We start from the raw sequence: 20774 nt of genomic DNA on the forward strand, positions 1-20774 counted from the left end.
GAACAAAGAACGTCTCCATCTTGGAATGATGTACTTCCATCAATAAGCTAACCAATCTGTAAATAGGACGTTTCGTTTTTTATTTAAAGTTAAATTCAAATTAAATTGGAAATTCAATATTTATTAGCTTAAATATTTCATATTCAATCGGAATTGTTAGAAATTAATTAGAAAAAAGATCAATTCGTACAGTTGGATTTCATTTGTGAGCTTGCCTTTAAGATATGCTTTCCGATTGTATCGCAAAACCTCGGTGAGTTTTCGAACGCGTGAGAAGGCAAGCTCTTTGCTTTATTTTGTATTTGATACCATTTTAACGTTCATCGTCTTCTTGTGATATTCAGATATCGCTTTCGTACGTGATAAAGTACGGCTTTGTTCGGATTATCAGAAAATACGGTGAAGTTAATTAAATAATTGCAGACATGTTGAAAATCACATTACTTATTCTATTTTGCGCAGTATCAGGTACGTATGCAAAACCATAATATATTACTGATAATTTTAATGCAAATGGCAGATGGTGCATGAGAAGTTCATGACGTAGCAATATATAAGTAATTTTCCGTTTAGAAATAAAAGAAGATTTTTGACGCTTTGACGTAATTATGCTTAGCGAATGTGATCGCTGATGTTTTTTATTATTTTCAACATAAAGAGTTGAAAACATATTGGACTTTAGCACTTTTTCTTGTTTCTGACAATCGGTAGAAAAAAAATTAAAAAAAGAAAAAGAAAAAAAAAAAAAGAAAACTTCATTTGTATGACGTTTATGAATCAGATTTCTTACGAAACTAATAAGAATAAAGCATTTATATTCGAGCGACTAAATTTAATCTTAATCCGTCGTATTAGTGGAAGAATTTGAAAGTTACACAGAGCCATTAATACGATAAAACATCCGTTTGCAATCGCAAGCAAACGAAATACAATTCCTATTCTATGATTACTCTTTGTTTAAAGACGCTTCGATCGATACTCTTATTAACAGTTTTCTTACTGTTAATGTTTTGTTGCAACGGTAAAGATGTAACATTTCAAAGATAAGTTGCAAATTTTCAGAGATTTTGCATATTTTTTATATATGATTAAAAAATGAATGTCTATATTTGATTCTAAGAATGTCTATACTTAATCCAAACGATTCTGCAGATCTTTAGGGTTAAAAGAAGTGAACACATTTCATTTATTACTTCAATTACTGTTGTAGTTTTTTTAATTACTTTGATTGTTGTAATACGATTGTCTGATATTAATACAAATTTATAAATCAAGATACACACTTTGTATATACATATATCATCATCTTGTAAATTTTTAATTTCTTTTATATTCTAAGAACAATTTTAATGGTAATTTGATATCTAAGATATTCTATCATAAAAGCAAAAAAAGAAATTTCATGTGCATACTTTCATGTAGATTGATATATTATCTACTGCATAACATATATATTACATAAGATATCAAAAGGAGGATGGATGAAGTCATAACATTGATATTTATATTTGCAATTATTCATATTTTTTTTTATGTAGTAGAATGTATTATATTTATAAATTTATAATACATATAATATAAATTGTAATTTTATATATATATATATATATATATAATAAAATTTATTAATTATTTACAATGAACTTTTAATTTTCATAATATGTATTCTATTCAATATTCTAATATAAAATTAAAAAAATTTTTTTTATAATAGAAATACGAAGTATACTCATATTGAAAATCAATCAAAATTTGTATTTGATATGATAGATGGATTTTTGTCGTAAAAAAATATAGAAATATCTTGAACTTTATTAAACAAAAAAATTTTTATCATAAAAAGATAGAAATATCTTGAACTTTATTGAACAGGACTACAAGAGATAACATGTTTATCGCGAAATAGTCAACATATGCTATTTAATGTGCTAATGAATGTAGTGAATTTTAAATGTAAGAAGTTGTAAGCATAGAAAGCATAAAGACAAACCAGAGATAGAAAGTGGCAACAAAAAGTTCTGATAAGAAATATATATAGTTTCCACTATACGACGATATTTTACGAACACGTATTGTTCGCCTATATATCATGATTTTATATTATATTTAAAGATTAATTATAAAATATTATATTATTTAAATTTGGATATTATTTAAATTTTAATATTTTATAGATTATGGCATAAGTGGACATCCCAATAATCCTGATGAGATAAAGGTTTCTACTAAACTTACAGATGGAAAATTTACAACAGATATTGAAAATTTAAATATTATTTCAAATAAAACAGGCTCACAAACGCAAGGAGCTTCTAAAAATTCATCTACGATAGTTTCTAACACAGCTGCGCTACACTCACAAGCGAATAATGTTGTATCAAGTACAGTGACTACTGAAAACCAAGATTCTGTTTCGCCAAATACTCAAAATATTGAGAATACATCTGTGAATACTCCCACCAATCAAAGTTTGTTCAAAGATGTTGAAAATGTTTCTAAGAAAGTAATTGAAGATTCAAATATGTCTGTTCCAACTAAACCTTCTATTAAATCTGTACCTTCAATACCTACTCCAATACCTTCAATACCTACTCCTTTCCAATCTATTACTGTAGCATCACTTGAACCTGTACCAGTTCCAAAACCTGGAAAATGGATCGTTAATAAAACTGATGAAGTTTGTATTATTATTAATATGGCTGTACAGTTTAACATTTCTAATGTTTCTGAAAAAGATAATCAGGTTTGTATAATTATGAAAATGTTAAAAAAGAGTATTTTAGGTTTTCCAATTTTTAATTTTCTTTTATACTGTTATGTTTTAGACAACATATAAAGTATTCAACCTGCCTGATAGAGCTAATATGACTAAAGTGTCTGGCTCATGTGAAAAGTTAGAGCAATTTATAGCTTTACAGTGGAATGGTACTGAAAATGTAACAAATAAATTTGCTCTTTATTTTACCAAGAATGAAACCACAAAACAATATTCTTTTCATCATTTAGAACTCACTCTTACCGAAGGAAGTAAGGAATGTTTTGTTAGAAAATACCTATCTTTCTCTTTATCAATATAAATTACTTTTTAAGATCCTTATTTGTTATGAGAATTCTATTATTAATTCGTTAAATTTATTAATTATTTTTTATATTTTAATTTTTGTTATAGACAAAACTTCAATGTTTACACACAATGCAACACTATTTTCTACTGGATTAAGTAATTCATATAGATGTTTAAAACAACAAAATTATACTTTGAACTCAACTAATGCAGTAGGATATTTAATGATATCTGATTTACAATTCCAAGCCTTTAAAACTGACAAAACAACAGATTTTGGTGAAGGTAAATATTCTTCTTCGATACTTTTTTTTTTTTTTTTTTTTCTTTTTGTTTAGAAATAAATTCAAGTAATTATTAATATATTTTAAATATACGAAAATAATATTTTCATCTTTTATTTCTGTCTAGTCAAAGACTGTAAGTTGGATACACCGGACATCGTTCCAATAGCTGTGGGTTGTGCACTAGCAGGTTTGGTAATCATTGTACTGATCGCTTATCTTATAGGACGTAAGCGAAGCCAAGCACGTGGTTATCTTAGTATGTAATCTGCTTGAAGTCAGATTTTTTACTGGTCAGTTTATAATTTCTTCTTATATAAATTTTGCATTACAAGAATCAGTTATACTATATTCAGAATTATCTAATTACTCATTGTGCTCATAGACTATAAATGAATCTATACAGTTAAAGTATAAAACTTTTTGTTCATAAAGTTACTACTACTAAAGTTATAATGCCGAGCAGTTAATTAGTAAGGTAGTTTTAAGGTATGTATAGCTGAGAATTTGCAGTTTATAAAAAGTGAAAGAAGTTGCAATACTATGCTATGTCTACGTATATCTACGTTTCGATGAGCGAATTATCTTCTAGAGGTTGAATCTCGTGGAAACGTTTGAGTTGGTATTGTTGGAGTAACGGTGTATCACAAGCGGCAGTATTCTTTAAATAAGTATAACAAATCGGAGGAGGCATTGTTTAGTTTATTACACAAGAGCCATAAAGAATTATATAATTGCCGAATATTTACAATCGTTAAGAGTCTCATAAAAGTTCTAATTACATTGTTTTAAGGCAAAATAATGTAAATTTTTTATTATCATTTGCATAGAGAAATTTAATTGGATACAAAATGTTGGTAAAATTTATTTGTCGTCCTTATTGCTTCTTCTTTTTGAGGAATATTATACTATTGATAAATGCGAAAGACTGTGATCCTTGGTGTATATATATATATTGTTGACAAAAATATGAAAGGGCATGGATTATATGGGTTTATGTAGATAATCCTGCTTCTGCCCACCCTTTCGCATAAATGAAGGTGTGAAACTAGACGAATATAGGCCGTGTATGCTACTCCAGAAGATACTGTTAAATCATTAGTCGTTAGAATCGCCTTATCTTTTTTTAAACGAATTCCTGTTTATTCAAATAATTAGTTACCTATTAACTCTTAGAGTACGAAGCAGGATCCAACTGAGCACTTAATATGGCCAGTGTTTATTTTAAAATAACAATTAATATTAAATTTTAAACTTTCTCCATGGTAATTGATAACTATGTGCAAATTCAAAACACAAAGAGAGATATATTCTTTTGAAAATTCAATTTGTTTTAAAACTGCAGAGAAATTTTTGTTTAAATAGTAATTACTGAGCCATATATTAACCGTTAGATCACAGTGACAGTTTTTTAATAGTACTCTAAAGGTTAAATGTGATTTGTAATCGATATAATATTATGATGAAAATATTTACAGCTAAGAGTTATGGAAAAATTATTTTTCATATTATATGAATTACTTATGAATAAAGGATGCTAATTAATAGTTTAACATAATGACCAACAAAATTTTTATATTAATTAATATACTACTTGACTTTTATTTACGGCATAATAATGAATTTTTATATTTGAAAGTTAATCTTTATGGGATCTTTTCCAAATTATTACTTTTATTACCCTCACAAATTATTAGATCCAAATTTTTCTTATAAATATATATATTTAATATTCGTAATTTTCCGAAATTTAAGAAAAAATAACCTAATTACGCCACATTGTTTTATACAATATATATATATTATTATTACACGATCGATTAAGAGAAAGTAAAAAAAACATAACCGTAAAGAAAGTACTGTATATAGTGCATGAATTATAGTACACTTGGGATTACAAACATGTATTGTAGTTGTAAAGGTGCTTCATTTGTTGGTAATAAAACAAAAATATTTCGAAAAATTTCATTATTGAGTATTCTAATTTGAAAAACTTTTATAATTTTATCATATCCGTAGCGTTTTTAAAAACAACGTTAGATGGACTGATTTCGTTAACAGTGAACAAATGTAAATTGTTCTCTATATATCTCGTAGTAAAATTATAGTAATCGATATTTTTTTTATGGACTCGTCGAATTTCATTATACGATGAAAATAATCGTGTGCATCTAATTATCGAACTACCAAGGTTTAGTTTTCATTCCTGCAGCTATCGGCGCTGTGATCTGTTCTGACGAATGGCCGATAAACACACAGAATATATAGTAAAGAGTTAATATTAGACAAAATTTGGGAAGCTTTCAAATTAGGAAATTTGTAAGGAACATTAAATTTAATATTTTCTTTGTGATGTACGTGGTGTTCTTATAAATAGTGTATGTACGTTATGCTTGCACATCTATATGTCTTTGTAAAGAAGTATTAATAATTTGATGATAGTAGTGAAAATACAGATATGAAAAGTGAAGCATTGTGGAAACGTCGTTTCAGCCGGGCAAAATCGAAATACATGTTATTTATTGTATTTATCACTGGTATAGTTTTTTTCATACATCAAGTATCTTTTCTCAGAGAATTGAATAGCGAGATCGTAGGCAAATTAATAACCGGCTCCGTACGAACATCTAATTATATCGTAGCTGGAAAAGTACGTTCAAAATGGAACGAACCGAAATATTCTAAATTAATACGAGATAAAAATGGTCGAACTGTTTCGTTACGTGGTACACGTAACGAAGATATTACCAAGTATCTTCCAAATGCTAGAGACAAGTTTGTCTGTTTCTCCTCGAAACGAGAAATAGATTTTATTCAAATAAACGACGATTATTGTGATTGTCCATTAGATGGTAGCGACGAACCAGGTACAAATGCATGTAACAATGGTACGTTTTATTGTGAGGGGTCTTCGTTAAAATTTAAAGGTATTTTTAACTAATGATTATTAACGTGAATATCCTGTCGAACAAAAGAGATTTTCATGTATTTATTTCTAGAAAAAATTCCTTCCTATAAAGTTAACGACGGTTATTGTGATTGTTGCGATGGCTCGGATGAATGGGCAGAAATTTTATTATCATATATCACTAATGGTGAGTAATCTTTTACACTTCAAATGTAACTTTCATTAATCGAGTCCATTTTAATAACATATTGCTTTTTTAGAATCAAAAGGAATCACTTATCGCCAAACAAACTGTACATATAAATGTTAATAGAGGACATTCTGACCATAAATGTTTTTTCTGAAAGAAAAATAAATTTTATGCAATTGAAGATTGCATTGTATATAGAAGATATAGGAAAATAGGTTTACTTTTAGGAGTACATTCCTATTTCACATTTATTTATATATATGTGTACATAACTGTAATATAACTTGAAGTTGTTTTTTATTCTATATGCATAAATTTGACATTATTGATAGAGAAGCAGATTATCTATGTATGGCTTCCTTGATAATTTAGGAAAATAAAAAGTAAAGTTTTCTATAATAGATTGACTTTGTAAGATTTTGTAATAGACTGACCGTTTCTATATAGATTATTTTAATATTCATCTAGTCTTTATTTTTAATATAAGAATTATGTATCTCTTACAATTTTAAGTATATTGAAATGCATTATTATACTACGTGGTTTATTCTCAAAATGTACAATACGTTGTATAGGAACATTTAAACTTTGTAGCGTGTTATAAAAACAAGATTCTTCCATAGAGATCCAGGGTCGAGAAGTATCCTGAATTTGATATGGTGTCACATGTACATGAATATCTATTTCTAAGTTGTATTAAAAATGAAATTATCATTAACATTAAAATTTATTGATGGAAGATATCAAAGTGGTTCATTAATATTGCCTATAAAATATCTACTTACTCAACTTCGCTAATGACTCAAGGACGTTTTTATCCGTAACCCAGGTGTCTTTATAACCACCATGACCACCATCTAACCACCACATACTTTTAATATTATTTATAAAATTTATCATACTAGCGTCAGGTATCAGTTGTGATTGATAATATTGAAACTCGTACAGAAATTGATTTAATACTACACATCCTTTGCTAAAAGCCATTAACATTAGATTTACTTTATCAGGTGTATATATCGCTGTATCCTGAAGAAAAAAAATTATATAGACGTTTAAAACAGTGAAACCAACTATTATATTACAATGAAATTAATCAAGAAAAGTTTACCTGATTTACATCTAATGTATTAAGTTTTGTACAAAATGATCTAACAAGTTCTTGAAGATTTTCTAAAGCGTTGTATGTAGAAGAAAATGTTGGGATTCCATAATCACTGCATTTTACAAAATTATCAAAGCAACTAAATACGTTGGATGTCCTGATGTAACATAAAATAATCTTCTAAAATATAATACACTGATTAATTTACGTAATATAAAAAAAAGCTTTTACCTAGATGGACGGATAACGAATACATGATATTTAGGAAAGTTGTGTGATAGTATATTTGCAGTATTATCCAAACTCCACTCTGTATATTTTTTCTTTTCTGAACATTTTACCATATTTTCTTGCAAATCCTAATGAAAAACAGTGTAGTATGAAGATCTATGATATGTCTAAAAATAGGAATAAGATAATTTTGTATATACTTGAATGTCGCCACCAAAGTAAATAAGAAATTCATGAGAGTGTGAAATCATAGGACGTGCATATACCACATCATTACATCTTGCTGCAAGGCCAGATATTTGTTTCCAAATCCAAATTGTAGAAGACATTGAACTAACATACTTTTCGTACAGCAATCTAGAATAGATAGCTGACTCTAATATATTTAGGTATAATTTGTTTTTTCTTTATATAGTTTACATCTAATATAAAAAAGAAAAATATGATTTCATAAGATTATATTAAAAAAAAAAAAAAAAAAAAATTATATACATACGTAAAACGATAAAATTACGTGTTTATTATTTTCTTTTTTACTTCTTTTTTTTTTTTTTTGGAGTTTTCTCTACTAAAATAAATTTCGGAAAGTTAATTCTTACGAAATCTTAAACAAACAGTTTCTCGCATAATAAAATAATTTAGTGTACAAATCCACTTGCCAAAAATGGACATATGATGTAAGATAAGAGAATTAATTTTTGATAATTACGGCATATAGAAAGACAATTTATTAGTTTGTATCGAGTCAGCTTATCCAGTACTTTATTTAAGTTCTTAATTTCGTAAGTAAAAACTTTTAACAATGTTACGTAAAAAACGAATAATTCTACAGATATTCATACGTTATCAATTATTTACATCTATTATTGCGTTTACTTCGAATAATGTGCTAGTAACATTTAAAATTATTCAACTATTTTAATTATATACTTTATTATATGTTGGTAAAAATTTATTTCACGATATGTAAGCACACGTCCATGTATATATGTATATCAATTTAAAGAAAAGATCAATATGCTATCGACAAACAAAGACTTTATAACATTTATTTAAATACGTACTTTCGTTGTTCAGTTTTTCAACGTTCAATTCCACTAAGCTTCCTATTTCCTATAATGATAAAAATATCGATGTAAGTATACGATATTCATAAAGAAAGAGAACTATATTCATTGGTCTGCAAATCTATATATACAAACATATATCTGTATATATGTAATACAACGTACAGTAATTATTTGATTCCAAATTGAATGAAAAGTTTTGTACATCTCTTTTAAGATGTATTACTCAATGTAATTTTATAGTGTGTACTATGTAATGGTTATTTCATAAATCATGTTAAATTTCTTTCAAAATCGTTAAGTAATCGTTATATAAGATTTCTCTTAAAGCAAAACGTTTTTCGGTAGCCAATGTAGCTGTTACGTTAAGTTTAATCACGATAGAAATCGTTTGTATTTTTATATTCTGTTAGCTTCGAGATACATGTGCTTTTACGTTTCTGCGACTTAACCTCACTTTTTTTTTATTTAACTTTTAGTTTATCGAAAATACAAATTAACTGCGAGGATGCAACATGAATTGGAAATTGAGAAGAATGTTTGGGATCCTCTCAACATTTTTCACATCACTGGCGATTATAAGTACGCTGTTATTATATTAAATAGTCCTATATGTTTGAAGCACAATTTGATGCTTCAACTTTGGGAAAAAGGTTGGTGATATTTTTATGTAATAAAAACATGTATTAATACAAATAACATTTTGTATAATCCATAGATGATATTTTGTAGCACAAGTAACTATTACTGTCGACGGAGGTACACACAGATGGTTAAATTATTTAAAGGAACAAGGAATAGATGTACTTAATGGAAGTTATAGTAAATATGTACCAACCTTTATTTCTGGCGATATGGATAGTTCTTCACCATATATCATCCACAGATTACAAGATATTGGTTCAAAAATTATCATAACGCCTGATCAAATGTTTACAGATTATACGAAAGCATTAATGCAATTGGATCTTTATATTAAGAAAGAGAATATAAATGTAATAGAATTTATTTCAAACGACATTATACTTTCAATATTATACTTTTTTTATAAAAAGTATTTCTTTTTGCAGTTACATGGTATATATGTAATAGTAGAAAATTCAGGTAGATTCGACCATTTACTTGGCAATATTAATACGCTTTATAAAGCTGATAAAATTATACAAAATATACAGGTAATGTTTATTGGCGAAAAAAACCTGTTGTTAAGTGGATAATAGATCATTTTCTTTAGATAATACAAGTTGCAAGTGATTCATTAACATGGCTGTTAAAGCCAGGTTTTCACAGGATAAAGATACCTGACATATTGCTTCGAGAAAGTAATTGGTGTGGGCTATTGCCGATAGGTGCACCTGCTAATCAGATAACGACGACTGGTTTAAAATGGAATTTAGGTATATATAATATATGTCAAAAGTTATATTCATTATGGAATATAAGATTATAATGGTTTCTAGATAATACATCTATGCAATTTGGTGGTTTAGTGAGTACTTCAAATACGTATGACAAATATCCTGAAGTAACTATAAATACAGACATATCTTTAATTTGGACCATGGGGATTGAACCGTTAATGAATACTATAAATGACATGGAGAATTTGTCGATGAACGTTTATTAATGTTATATAGTATTTTATTATATCTTTCTTAGTTTATTTAGTTTCTTAGTATATTTATATTACTTATTTATGATAAAAAATCTAAGAAACTTATGAAATAAGAAAGATATATGGTTATAATCAAAGAACTTTCATTTATTAGTATATGTATAATTATTATTATTATTATACAGTAATAGAACATTTTGTTAAATTCGTATTTGTGAAATCTAGCTTATTATTTTTAATTTGGAGCAGGTATTAATGAAATCTCAGAAATTTGTATATTAAAGCTGATTTTGATTTTTGTAAATTAAGAATTTCGAAGGTATCTTTTCGAGAATTATATGACTTTCATATACATTCTTTGAAAATATTTTATATACCTGTTTACTTGAAAGCACAAAGTACTTATTTGTTGCAAATATAAAAAGAAATTAATAATAATAAATAATTTTATACTACAGATTACTTCAGAAAGAAATGACAAATTTAATTTTCGTTTACAAAAACATTACTTAATCTTTTGCACTCGGATATCCCCTGAGAGAATAAATGATAAGAGAGGATTTGATATGTAGTATCGGTATATAGATTTGGTATGGAAATGGTATGCGAGTATACCTTGTACGATGAAATTTGATAAAATAAACGAGCAATCCTAAAACTGGAGAAAGATTTCCAAAACTGAACTCAATCCGTATTGAAGTGTCGAGCATTATGGATAGATTCCTACACTAATAAATTAGAGAATCAGGAAAGCAATATTGTTTTGGTATGTATCGTTTTGTGATTTCATAATTGACGATTTCTACAATTAAAGATTTCCAAACCAATTATTTACCGATTTATTAGAACAATGGTAAAATGACAAAACACGGGTGAGTCTTATGATATAAACAGTAGTGAAGACGAATTTCAGATAGCACATTTATACAGACATCTTAGAAAAAATAAATATTAATCCGAAAGAAAACGATAGTAGTGATAGTGATATCATCCAACCAACAAGAAAACGAAGAAATCTTGTAGATAATGATAGCGATAAAAATGGTGTAGAAGAATTGCTTCAAAATTTATCATACTGTAGAAAATTATGAGGAAAAAATTTTGATTTTTTTACAAAAAATATGTTCCTCAATGTCTGCAAATTTATATAAATTAAGTATCATTATAATACATTACTTGGCTCCAAAGCTATCTTATATAATATAACGTGATTCCTAAGTCCACGTTTTCGACAAAGTGCCGCCGAGTTGTTGGTAGGTAACGTCCGGAATGGCTCCAAGTGCAAAGGATTAAAAAACTTATATCTAGATTAATTATTTTTATTTATTTTCGTACTTACTGTTCCTTTTTAAAACTTATATCACAAATTAATTATACATAGAAGAATCTCTATGCTGGAAATATAAATATTTATCTTTTTCAGACAAACAGATATATAATTCTTTTAGATATCTTTTGAATATATATGGAAAGAAAATATTGTGTATGCAGTATTCCTACGCCCATAAAATAACGTGACAATGTAACGTGTGTAAATAATACATTTATTTTTTTATTCACGAATATCAAAATAAAAAATATTTTTATGAAATTCTTCGAAATATATTCATTGATATATGTATTTAACACAATCATTTAAAATCTGTTAACATATTAAATGAAAACATTAATTTTTAATTATTATTCGTGCATTAGAAAAACTCAAGATTTATTTTTAACCAATTACATGTATCAATGACATAGCGGGATAACAGATCAAAATATTTTAACTTCGCAATTAATTGTACGAACCTTCATCTAGACATATCTATGTACATAACGATTCAACGAAGAAGACGCGTAAACATGTTTGAAATGAGCGAAGTTGAGTGAAATGGTTGAGGTGGGGGAGGTAGAAAAAGAGTAAGGAGAGGGAAGAGGATCGTGTGATCAATGTTCTGCACGATTCGAAGCAAGGAAATACGGTTACATAAATCGTATGATTTGGCACGGTTATTCGCATATGTAAAGAAGAGAGAGAGAGAGAGAAAGAGAGAGAGAGAGAGAGAGAGAGAGAGAGAGAGAGAGAGAGAGAGAGAGAGAGAGAGATAATAAAAAGCTTTTGGGGAAGGACTTCAAGGTAGAAGAAGAATCGGTTGAATTATTCGACGAGACGATCAGCTGTCATTGTGTTTACATTTGTCGTTGCCGCGTCGTTAAGAGTCGACGAGGAGGACGCGTGAACATATTTGCTAGTGGTGGGGGTAACGGCCGTTGGCCAGTTCTCGACGATCCGTCGAACCGTTAATGTCGATTCGTACTTTTTTACTCATATTCCTGCTGCTATTGATACGAGCGCGGGAAAACGTGGCAAACGGTGGCGGAACAATCGAGAGATATAAAAAGTCGCGTACGTATTCTTCGCAAATGCGTCGTCAACGTAATTGGATATTATCAGGAGGAACGAGTAAGCAGCTCTTCTCTTTCTTTTTATTTTCATAATTTTATAGTTAAACGGAGATATGAATCTGTTAAAGATAACGGTTAAATATCATTCGTTTGATTTTTTTAGAGTTACACTTTCAAACATTTTACAGCTGTTTTTCGAATTTGTTCATTTGTTCTTCTTTCAAAAGTAACAGAGATTATTACCGTTAGAAAATCTATCGAAGAATTGTGGCGACGCAATGCGGAAGTAATCGGAAATATTTTCAAACGAGAAAATAAAAAAAGGAAGTTAAAGCATTCGATAAAGTTTTCATTTAGTTCGTAGAATAATTTCAACCTGCAAAGTTCATGTCCGGTCGTTCGTCTTTAGCAGAAGACTACATCGATATCATTTTAATATACGCGCACGCGTTCGAGATTCAGGTTTGGTTGGTTTACGAACGGTTAGAACCGGGTTGATCTCGTTATCTTTTCTATGATGCGTAAACGCGTGTATTATACGTATGTATAAATGACGAAGACGATAACCTCTTAAGCAAAGACCGGTACATTACGGTACTATTTATAGTCATGTTCAAATATTTTTAAGTTCTCAACTTTCATATCGATCAAAGATATACTTAAACGTTAACCGTTTCAAATAATAATTGATAAATTTCAAACTAGTCAATTGAATGTCGCCGTTTACACGTAGTTACTATTTTTATTAAAAAGAAAAAAAAAAACAATCAGTAAAGCGAACTTTTGATGGAATATATTGCTTCTAACAGGAGAACGTAGTTTTCGCGCGGGTGTGTAAGTGCGCGCGCGCGCGCGCGCGCGTATTTTGGCGAACAATGTAGCCTCGGCTTGGCCCGGAGCATCCGCTATCGGAATGGTGTCAAGCGTCGAATGTAAATAGCCATATGAACGTAAGAATAGACACGTTAGTAGCCGAATTCGTGCTTGCCTTTTGCACACCTCTTTTGTTTCGAAAAAAGTCCTTTCTTCCTTTTTTTTCCCATTTTGTTTGTTCCGATCGAACATTTTCCACTATAAATGCAACATACGTACATATATACGTACGTATTTGTTGGGTCAGATTGTTTTCGTGTATATCGAAGTATCATTTATTCTTCTTTACTATTTTTTTCTTTTTTTTTATTTGTTAATAGTAAGTTAAGCCACTTGTTTGATATTTTTATTTTTTCGTGGTCATTTTGATCAATTTTTTGATATTCTATTCGATTGAAAAGGAGATACTTACGACTGTACTCTTCGATTCGTTGTATCTTCGTTCGTTAAACGTCTCGCTCAGATATAAATAAAACACGTGGCACATCGATTTTTTTCAGAGCGTAAAAAGAATAGAGGAGCATACACGGAAGATTGACCGACGTGAGAATTTAAATCAATAGTATTTATCGTGAGGAGTAGCTGTACTTTTCTCGCGAATCAATCGTAATTTTTTACTAAAATCCATGTGTATGTATCAGGCTTGCCCAATGACGACGAATTTTTCAAGGATGTTACATTCCTAACACGATTTATATAATTTTATTATATAATTTTTTTTCTAAGTCTATCTTATCTTTCGTTCAGTTCATTTAGAAGTAAAGAAACATCAAGGTTCAATTTTTGTATGTATTCTATATTGATGATGGAGGTAGGTTTAAAGTGAAGGGGAGAGAAAGAGAGAGAGAGAGAGAGAAACGATGTATTATTCATGATGGTATTCACCACGGAACGACGACATTAAAGAGGGTGAACATTGCGGCCTATTTTGTTATACGATTCTCTCAGTTTGCTCGGTTTCACCATTCGACATTTTGCTCATAGAGCAAAACGATAAAAATACTTCAATCAAGTTTCCGTATTTCGTTCCTTTTTTAATGCATTCCTCGAATCTTTACAAAACATGTAAAACTTCCCCCAAAAAAAGAAAAGATATTAGAAAGGAAAGACAACGTTGAATCAACGATCTCTCTTCTTAGTTTAACATCAAATTTACCAACCAGTCAAAATGAGTGATTACAATCGTTTTTATACAAACGTTTACATAAAATTTCATCGCGTGTTTTTTTAAGGCACTATAATTTAAATATGATCCAAATCATATGTATATATCATTTTATTATTGTATATAATGTATATATATATATATAATTCTATAAATTCTAGTACAAGTATTAAATTAGTGTATAATAATAAATTAAATTCTATTATATGCTATCTTATTATATATTAAATAATTTACACATAGTTTTTTATTATATAAATATTTTACTATTGTATCATTCTAAAGATATTTTATTATATGACATCAATATGAAATAGTAGAATAGATATATTGATATGATGTAATAGAATTATATAAATATGATACAACGGAATATGTATATAATAGAATTCTATTATATAACATAATTTAGATCATACTTAACTTATACACAAATATATGTACATAATAGAATTTATATAAAAGAAATTAATTTTATAAATTCCTTTTCCTCTGTTGTTTTTTTCTGAAATATATATGAGATATATGTACCTTAATGTATCGGAATAGTATTGTCAATAGTTCTTTAAATATTTAATTTGTTACTTAAATATTTAATTTATTTTTTTAATTAATTGATTCTATAAATTTCCTTTCCTTCAGATGTCCTTTTTTTATCGCTCCCGACACAAGTTTAAGATATTTGGCTTTGTCACGAGGTCCACGATATAAGAATAAAGTTATACAGGGTTTAACAGCTGTAAACGCTCGTACGATCACGAACGTGATTATGTAAGAATGGTATTAGAATAACGTTTTAACTTGACGTTTATTACACTAGTAAGCATTTTATCAAATGCGTTCTCACACTGATGACAATCTGTCCAATCGGTACGTCGCGTCATTTACGAACTATGATCAAAAGCTTACAACATAACGAATATGTATATAAGAAATTCTTTAGAGAAGAATTCTTAAGATCCGAGATGTATTATCTATTTAATTATATCTTTTGAATAAGCGGATTAATTCGAAGAGGTGGATTATATGAGAAAGTCGAGACGTAATACTTGTCGAGACTAAAATAACAATTTCAGTTCCTTTTTTCTTAAATCGTTATCCGAGTTATATTTACTTTCCAAGTGCTGACTTATCAACGACATTGAATGCAAGCTTGACGTAACGTAATATTCGAATTACGTGTTCTTTGTATTGCGAATTCAACAAAATTGTTTAGTAAGACGATCTACGAATTTCTTGATTAATGATCGATACGTTTACAATTACATCGATTTGATAGATCATTTGATCGATGTATCTTTGTATTTTTTTTTTAGCGACAATATTGAAATCATTCTTTCTCGTTTATTGTTTTTCTATCTTCCTTAAGGATATCTCAACGATACTGACACTTTTATGTAATGCCGGAATATAGTGTAATGTTGGAAGATCTTGAGAGATCGTTTTTATCTGTGACTTTCACGTTTCCTTTTCATTGAATATATATACCTCTCTATTTATCTATCTGTTTGTCTATCTGTGTGTGTGCGTGCGTGCGTATGTAGGGGGTGAGTACGTGCGTGTTACGTGCTTGTGTATGTAGAGTTTTAAAGTAGCATTTCTAGAGAAGTTGATCAGAGAGGCAAAGGAACGTCGACGATGAGTTTACATGGTAACGGTTTTAGGATTCGCCCACGGATACGCCTTGCTTTTTGAAAGATTTTCCTGTGTCGAATGACGTCACGCTCTGATAACGGCAAACTTAGAATATATAGACTAATAGCGACATTAACGTTACACTTGCTTACATTTAGTATAGGATATACTAATTCTAGTCGATTCTGAATCGTGGAGATACGTAATCATATTTAAGATGATGACGTACGAATATTTGAAAGAAATGAAAGGAAAGATCGATAGATGCATTTTCCTATCGACTATAGTAAATCGATTATCGTAAATGCGAACTCGATTTCGATCGTATTGCGAAGGTAACGCACTCGTTCAAGAGTAAAAGTTCGATGCCCTGATCTCTTCTAACGGAGAGAGAAAGAGAGAGAGAAAGAGAGAGAAAGAGAAAGAGGGAGACATACATAGAAACATCATCGACTCCTTCCTTTCTTTCTTCTTACGGTCGTTGACATTTCTATACTCGTGAAGGTTCTCCTTCACGCTACATTCCATTAAGTCAGTAAACAGAGTGTAGTTTATTTGAACGCGTAGCTCTCTTCATAAGCCGAAATCGACGAGCACGTAAATCACCTTGGCGTTGAAATCGTTTTCATCCTTTACTACGTCATACAGTCTACATCTTTCTTCTTCTTCTTTTTTTTTTTTTTTTTATAGGTATTTAAGTCGACTAGTTAAGCCAGAAGGGGCTATTCTCTCGTTTTGTGTTTATTTTCATTTTCTGCTCGACGATCTAACGATCGTAACGAATTTATTTTTACTTTCGCAGAAGTTTCTTCAGTTAGAAATCATTTTGTTAAATCTTCATAGTCAGTATGTTATCTCATTAAGTAAAGATAATAATAATATCGTAAGGAAAACAAGAGAGAAATTTTTTTTAATGATTTTGACATCAAGAATTTATCTTATTCTGCAAGAAGAAATTATTCTAATTTGCTTGTTAATCATTTTTTTCGCTGTTTCATTCAAAAACAATTAAACGGGTTTTATATATATATATATATATTATAAGTATACCCACCCACACATACACGCGCGCGCGTTTTTACTTCCGTATTGCTTTTATACGTACGATGATTATGTTTGCCATGAGCAACTGAAGTTTATTTGCAATTAGGAACCTTGTTTGCTTCCATTCGATCGAACGCTCACCATTACTTCGTCCACGAGTTTGATTAAAGGTTAATACTTTTGTTCAGAGTCTCGAAAATTGCTGAAACTTTTCTTTAAGCCTTGTAAAGTTTGTTGGATTCATCAATAATTTTTTCACGTGATTTTTGGAATATAATTAACACTAGAAATATTGACAATTATTCAACAAATTGACTGCCGTGGGCGTTAGCGGTGTTCGGTACTCAATTTGCCAGTAACGTCGTGGGATCATCGGTGATTGATATATGTACATATAGATATACATACGTATATATATATATGTATGTATGTATATATATTGTACTATATCATATTTATATAATTCTATTAAAAATATATGATATAATATAATATGTATATAAAATAATATTGATTATTTAGTATATTATAGAATTTAAAGTACTAGATCAATAATATTGATTATTTAATATATCATAAAATGTAGTATTAGAGAGAGTATTGTTAATGTAAAATTAAAAATTTTATATACTCATGATTTCCCTATAATTCCTATTGTTTTCATTCCATCCAGATGAAAATTGTGTTTAATTGTTTATGTTTCGACGAAATGTGTAGGCTATTTAATTTGTGAAAATATTAGTTATTAAACAGGTTTTAAATGAGTGTATGATTCTCTTTCAAATGATATCTATGCTGTGTACCATATGTGCTATAAAGCTCTTATAAAATAAAATATCTCTTATTTATTATAAAGTAAAAGTAAAATATAAAAAAAGAAGCAAAATTTAAATTAAAATTTAAAAGTAATACATATACAATTCAGCTTTGTTTTAGCTACGTCATGTTTGACAGGGAAATATACTAGTACAATAGAATTATGTAGATATTATAAAAATAAAATTATGTAGATTACTTAGAATATAGTAGAATGTTATATATTAGAATTTAGTATTTAATAGAATAGTATATATGATAAAATTTAATATTACTAAGAACTAGGGTATCTAATAGAATTATGTAAATATTATAAGAAAAATGAAAAGAATAATATACATATTATATATACAGTCGCATTTATATTTTTGGTAATCTTAGGTATAATATCATTGTGAGGTCTCCAAAGAACAAATCTGTTTCAACTAATCAAGTTCATACGCATATCTTCTTTTTAGTTCTTTTTTTGCTTTTGGTTTTAGCACACATATTAATTATTTTTTATATTATTATTAGCGAGGTTAAAGATTTTAAATTATGGCCTCGTGGAAGATGAAACTCGAGCTTAAACCTAATATGCTTTAGGATAAATGCGGCCTTGATTATATATACAATAATAAAATGATATATACATATGATTTAGGTCAAATTTAAGTCATAATGCTTTCAGAAAACATGCGATAAAATTTCAAGTAAACATTTTTATTAAAACGGTTATTGTAACTAATCATCTTGACTGATTGATAAATCTAGTATTAAAAATGTGATCGATCGATAAAGAAGAGTTGATTTTTTTTTTTTCGTTATAATTATATTGTTTAAATAATGTAAAAACGAAAAATAAGAATACTTGTTGAAAGATTTACACACACAAACATACGCGCGCGCGTATTTTTTATTTCGTATTTCGTATTTATATTTTTATTTCGTAATTGTTTAGTATATTTAAACAGAGAAAGATTTAGTAATTTTTAAAGAATTATTGTAACATCTCGTTTCAACGAGTCAATAATTTTCCGGATTTAACGTGACTCCGTAATTTTCCATACGACTACTGCTAGTAATTGCAGGGAAACTCGTACTACGACGAGAGAAGTTACATCAATCGTGGCCTATCGGAATTATTTAAGTACACGTCAGGCTTTGCTATTATCGACTGAATCGACACGAATGCACTCACACGTACACGTATACGTAAATATATAGGGTGGGCTGAAAAGTAATATTACAAATTGTTTATTTTGAAAGTTTTTATACTAGAACTACCAAACCTATAAAAATGACGGATTTCAGATTTCTTGTTTTATAATTTACTAAAATCATAATCATTATAAATATGTAATAACTAAATCTAGTTGCCTTTATTTATTATTGTAAAATAAATAAATTAAATCAACACGAACATACTCACACGTATACGTAAATATATAGGATGGATTGAAATTCGTAATTGTTACCATTATAATCATGACAAACATGTAAGTGTAATATCTAAAATTTTTTCTTCTATTTATCATTATAAAATTAAATAAATTAAAAATCACGATTAATAAACTGTTTTTTCAAGTACCCATCAAATTAACGGATATGATCAAAGTAAATCGGGAGTTTTAATTGAATAAAAAGAAACGTTAGATTCAAACAGAGCGAACGATTGAAATAAGAAATCGATAGATCATGTAGTAGGACGGTATCTTTTTTTTTACTTCGAACTTTCACTTTCAACGATAAGAAGTCATCGTCTTTACGAGCACGATGATGTTAAAAGGTTAATAGAGAACTCACCTTTTGATATGAGTCCATGAAGAACACGTCCATATTCATTTTTTTTTTTTCCGTAGAGACACTTCTCGCGAAATTATTTCTTTCTCTAACAATAAATAAAAAATATACTTGTCTTCTGAAGTCGCGGTTGGTTTCAGTTTCACACTGCGCTCCTTTGTTCGCTTTACTCTACATTCAAAGCTGCGAGCGTTATCGGCTTATTATTTTGACAAAGAAGGAGGGCAGCACGAATAGTAAAAGAAAACGTCATTGTCGGTAAAGTCAATTTCTTTGATATCCTCGACTAATTGCGTATATTAAACGAGTTGTCTATAATTAGATGTATCTATGTAATAATGTGAATTTGCATTCTCGTTTGGACGGAGAAAGTCGAGTCGAGAAGCATGGATAAAAGATACATACCTATATATATAGCTATATATATATATATATATATATATATATATATATATATACATCATACAATGTATCCATTCATATATATATATATATAAACACATATTCTTGTTTTAAAGACATAACCTGTCTTAAGAACGTCGATGATCTCGGATGTCTAAGCGGACACTTTGCGGTTTCCTTTGTCGTACATGGGCAGATGTATACA

At 28.7% G+C, this 20774-nt stretch overlaps 3 protein-coding genes across 5 annotated transcripts; 2 read left to right on the plus strand and 1 right to left on the minus strand.

Moving 5' to 3' along the window:
* The first annotated feature begins 111 nt into the window (after positions 1-111).
* LOC122637650 (lysosome-associated membrane glycoprotein 1-like) lies at positions 112-5316 on the plus strand. 2 transcript variants are annotated; one of them, XM_043829931.1, is made up of 6 exons: positions 112-253; positions 345-468; positions 2175-2743; positions 2826-3027; positions 3170-3349; positions 3476-5316. In XM_043829931.1, exons 2-6 carry the CDS (start codon positions 426-428, stop codon positions 3613-3615), a joined length of 1134 nt encoding a protein of 377 aa, XP_043685866.1. In that variant the 5' UTR covers positions 112-253; positions 345-425; the 3' UTR covers positions 3616-5316. The 2 variants fall into 2 exon arrangements, with proteins under 2 accessions (XP_043685866.1, XP_043685865.1); XM_043829930.1 differs by lacking the exon at positions 112-253 and having other exon boundaries at positions 276-468.
* A 146-nt stretch (positions 5317-5462) lies between these two features.
* Positions 5463-12055, plus strand: LOC122637655 (thiamin pyrophosphokinase 1-like). Its single transcript, XM_043829939.1, has 7 exons — positions 5463-6275; positions 6348-6443; positions 9329-9502; positions 9582-9844; positions 9920-10024; positions 10084-10246; positions 10310-12055. Exons 1-7 carry the CDS (start codon positions 5807-5809, stop codon positions 10474-10476), a joined length of 1437 nt encoding a protein of 478 aa, XP_043685874.1. The 5' UTR covers positions 5463-5806; the 3' UTR covers positions 10477-12055.
* On the minus strand, positions 6677-20313 carry LOC122637651 (UPF0565 protein C2orf69 homolog). Of its 2 annotated transcripts, none has more exons than XM_043829933.1 (7): positions 20171-20313; positions 8847-8895; positions 7983-8204; positions 7783-7910; positions 7558-7708; positions 7232-7475; positions 6677-7132 (listed from the first exon to the last, which is right to left on the minus strand). In XM_043829933.1, the coding sequence occupies exons 3-7, from the start codon at positions 8109-8111 to the stop codon at positions 6936-6938; spliced, it is 849 nt and encodes a 282-aa protein (XP_043685868.1). In that variant the 5' UTR covers positions 8112-8204; positions 8847-8895; positions 20171-20313; the 3' UTR covers positions 6677-6935. The 2 variants fall into 2 exon arrangements, with proteins under 2 accessions (XP_043685868.1, XP_043685867.1); XM_043829932.1 differs by having other exon boundaries at positions 7983-8139; positions 20171-20312.
* Positions 20314-20774: the final 461 nt, after the last annotated feature.

The sequence above is a fragment of the Vespula pensylvanica genome, chromosome 2 (assembly GCF_014466175.1).
Source record: "Vespula pensylvanica isolate Volc-1 chromosome 2, ASM1446617v1, whole genome shotgun sequence".
NCBI classification, from domain to species: domain Eukaryota; kingdom Metazoa; phylum Arthropoda; class Insecta; order Hymenoptera; family Vespidae; genus Vespula; species Vespula pensylvanica.

Excerpts from the sequence above, each read along its gene's own strand:
- LOC122637655 (XM_043829939.1), top strand. The coding sequence starts at position 5,807 with ATGAAAAGTGAAGCATTGTGGAAACGTCGTTTCAGCCGGGCAAAATCG. Across the intron at positions 6,444-9,328 it reads ATTATCATATATCACTAATG|TTTATCGAAAATACAAATTA; the intron begins GTGAGTAATCTT and ends TTTAACTTTTAG. Across the intron at positions 10,025-10,083 it reads AAATTATACAAAATATACAG|ATAATACAAGTTGCAAGTGA; the intron begins GTAATGTTTATT and ends CATTTTCTTTAG.
- LOC122637650 (XM_043829931.1), top strand. The coding sequence starts at position 426 with ATGTTGAAAATCACATTACTTATTCTATTTTGCGCAGTATCAG. Across the intron at positions 3,028-3,169 it reads ACTCACTCTTACCGAAGGAA|ACAAAACTTCAATGTTTACA; the intron begins GTAAGGAATGTT and ends TTTTTGTTATAG. Across the intron at positions 3,350-3,475 it reads AACAACAGATTTTGGTGAAG|TCAAAGACTGTAAGTTGGAT; the intron begins GTAAATATTCTT and ends ATTTCTGTCTAG.
- LOC122637651 (XM_043829933.1), bottom strand. The coding sequence starts at position 8,111 with ATGTCTTCTACAATTTGGATTTGGAAACAAATATCTGGCCTTGCAGCA. Across the intron at positions 7,709-7,782 it reads TTCGTTATCCGTCCATCTAG|GACATCCAACGTATTTAGTT; the intron begins GTAAAAGCTTTT and ends ATGTTACATCAG. Across the intron at positions 7,476-7,557 it reads ATACATTAGATGTAAATCAG|GATACAGCGATATATACACC; the intron begins GTAAACTTTTCT and ends TTTTTTCTTCAG.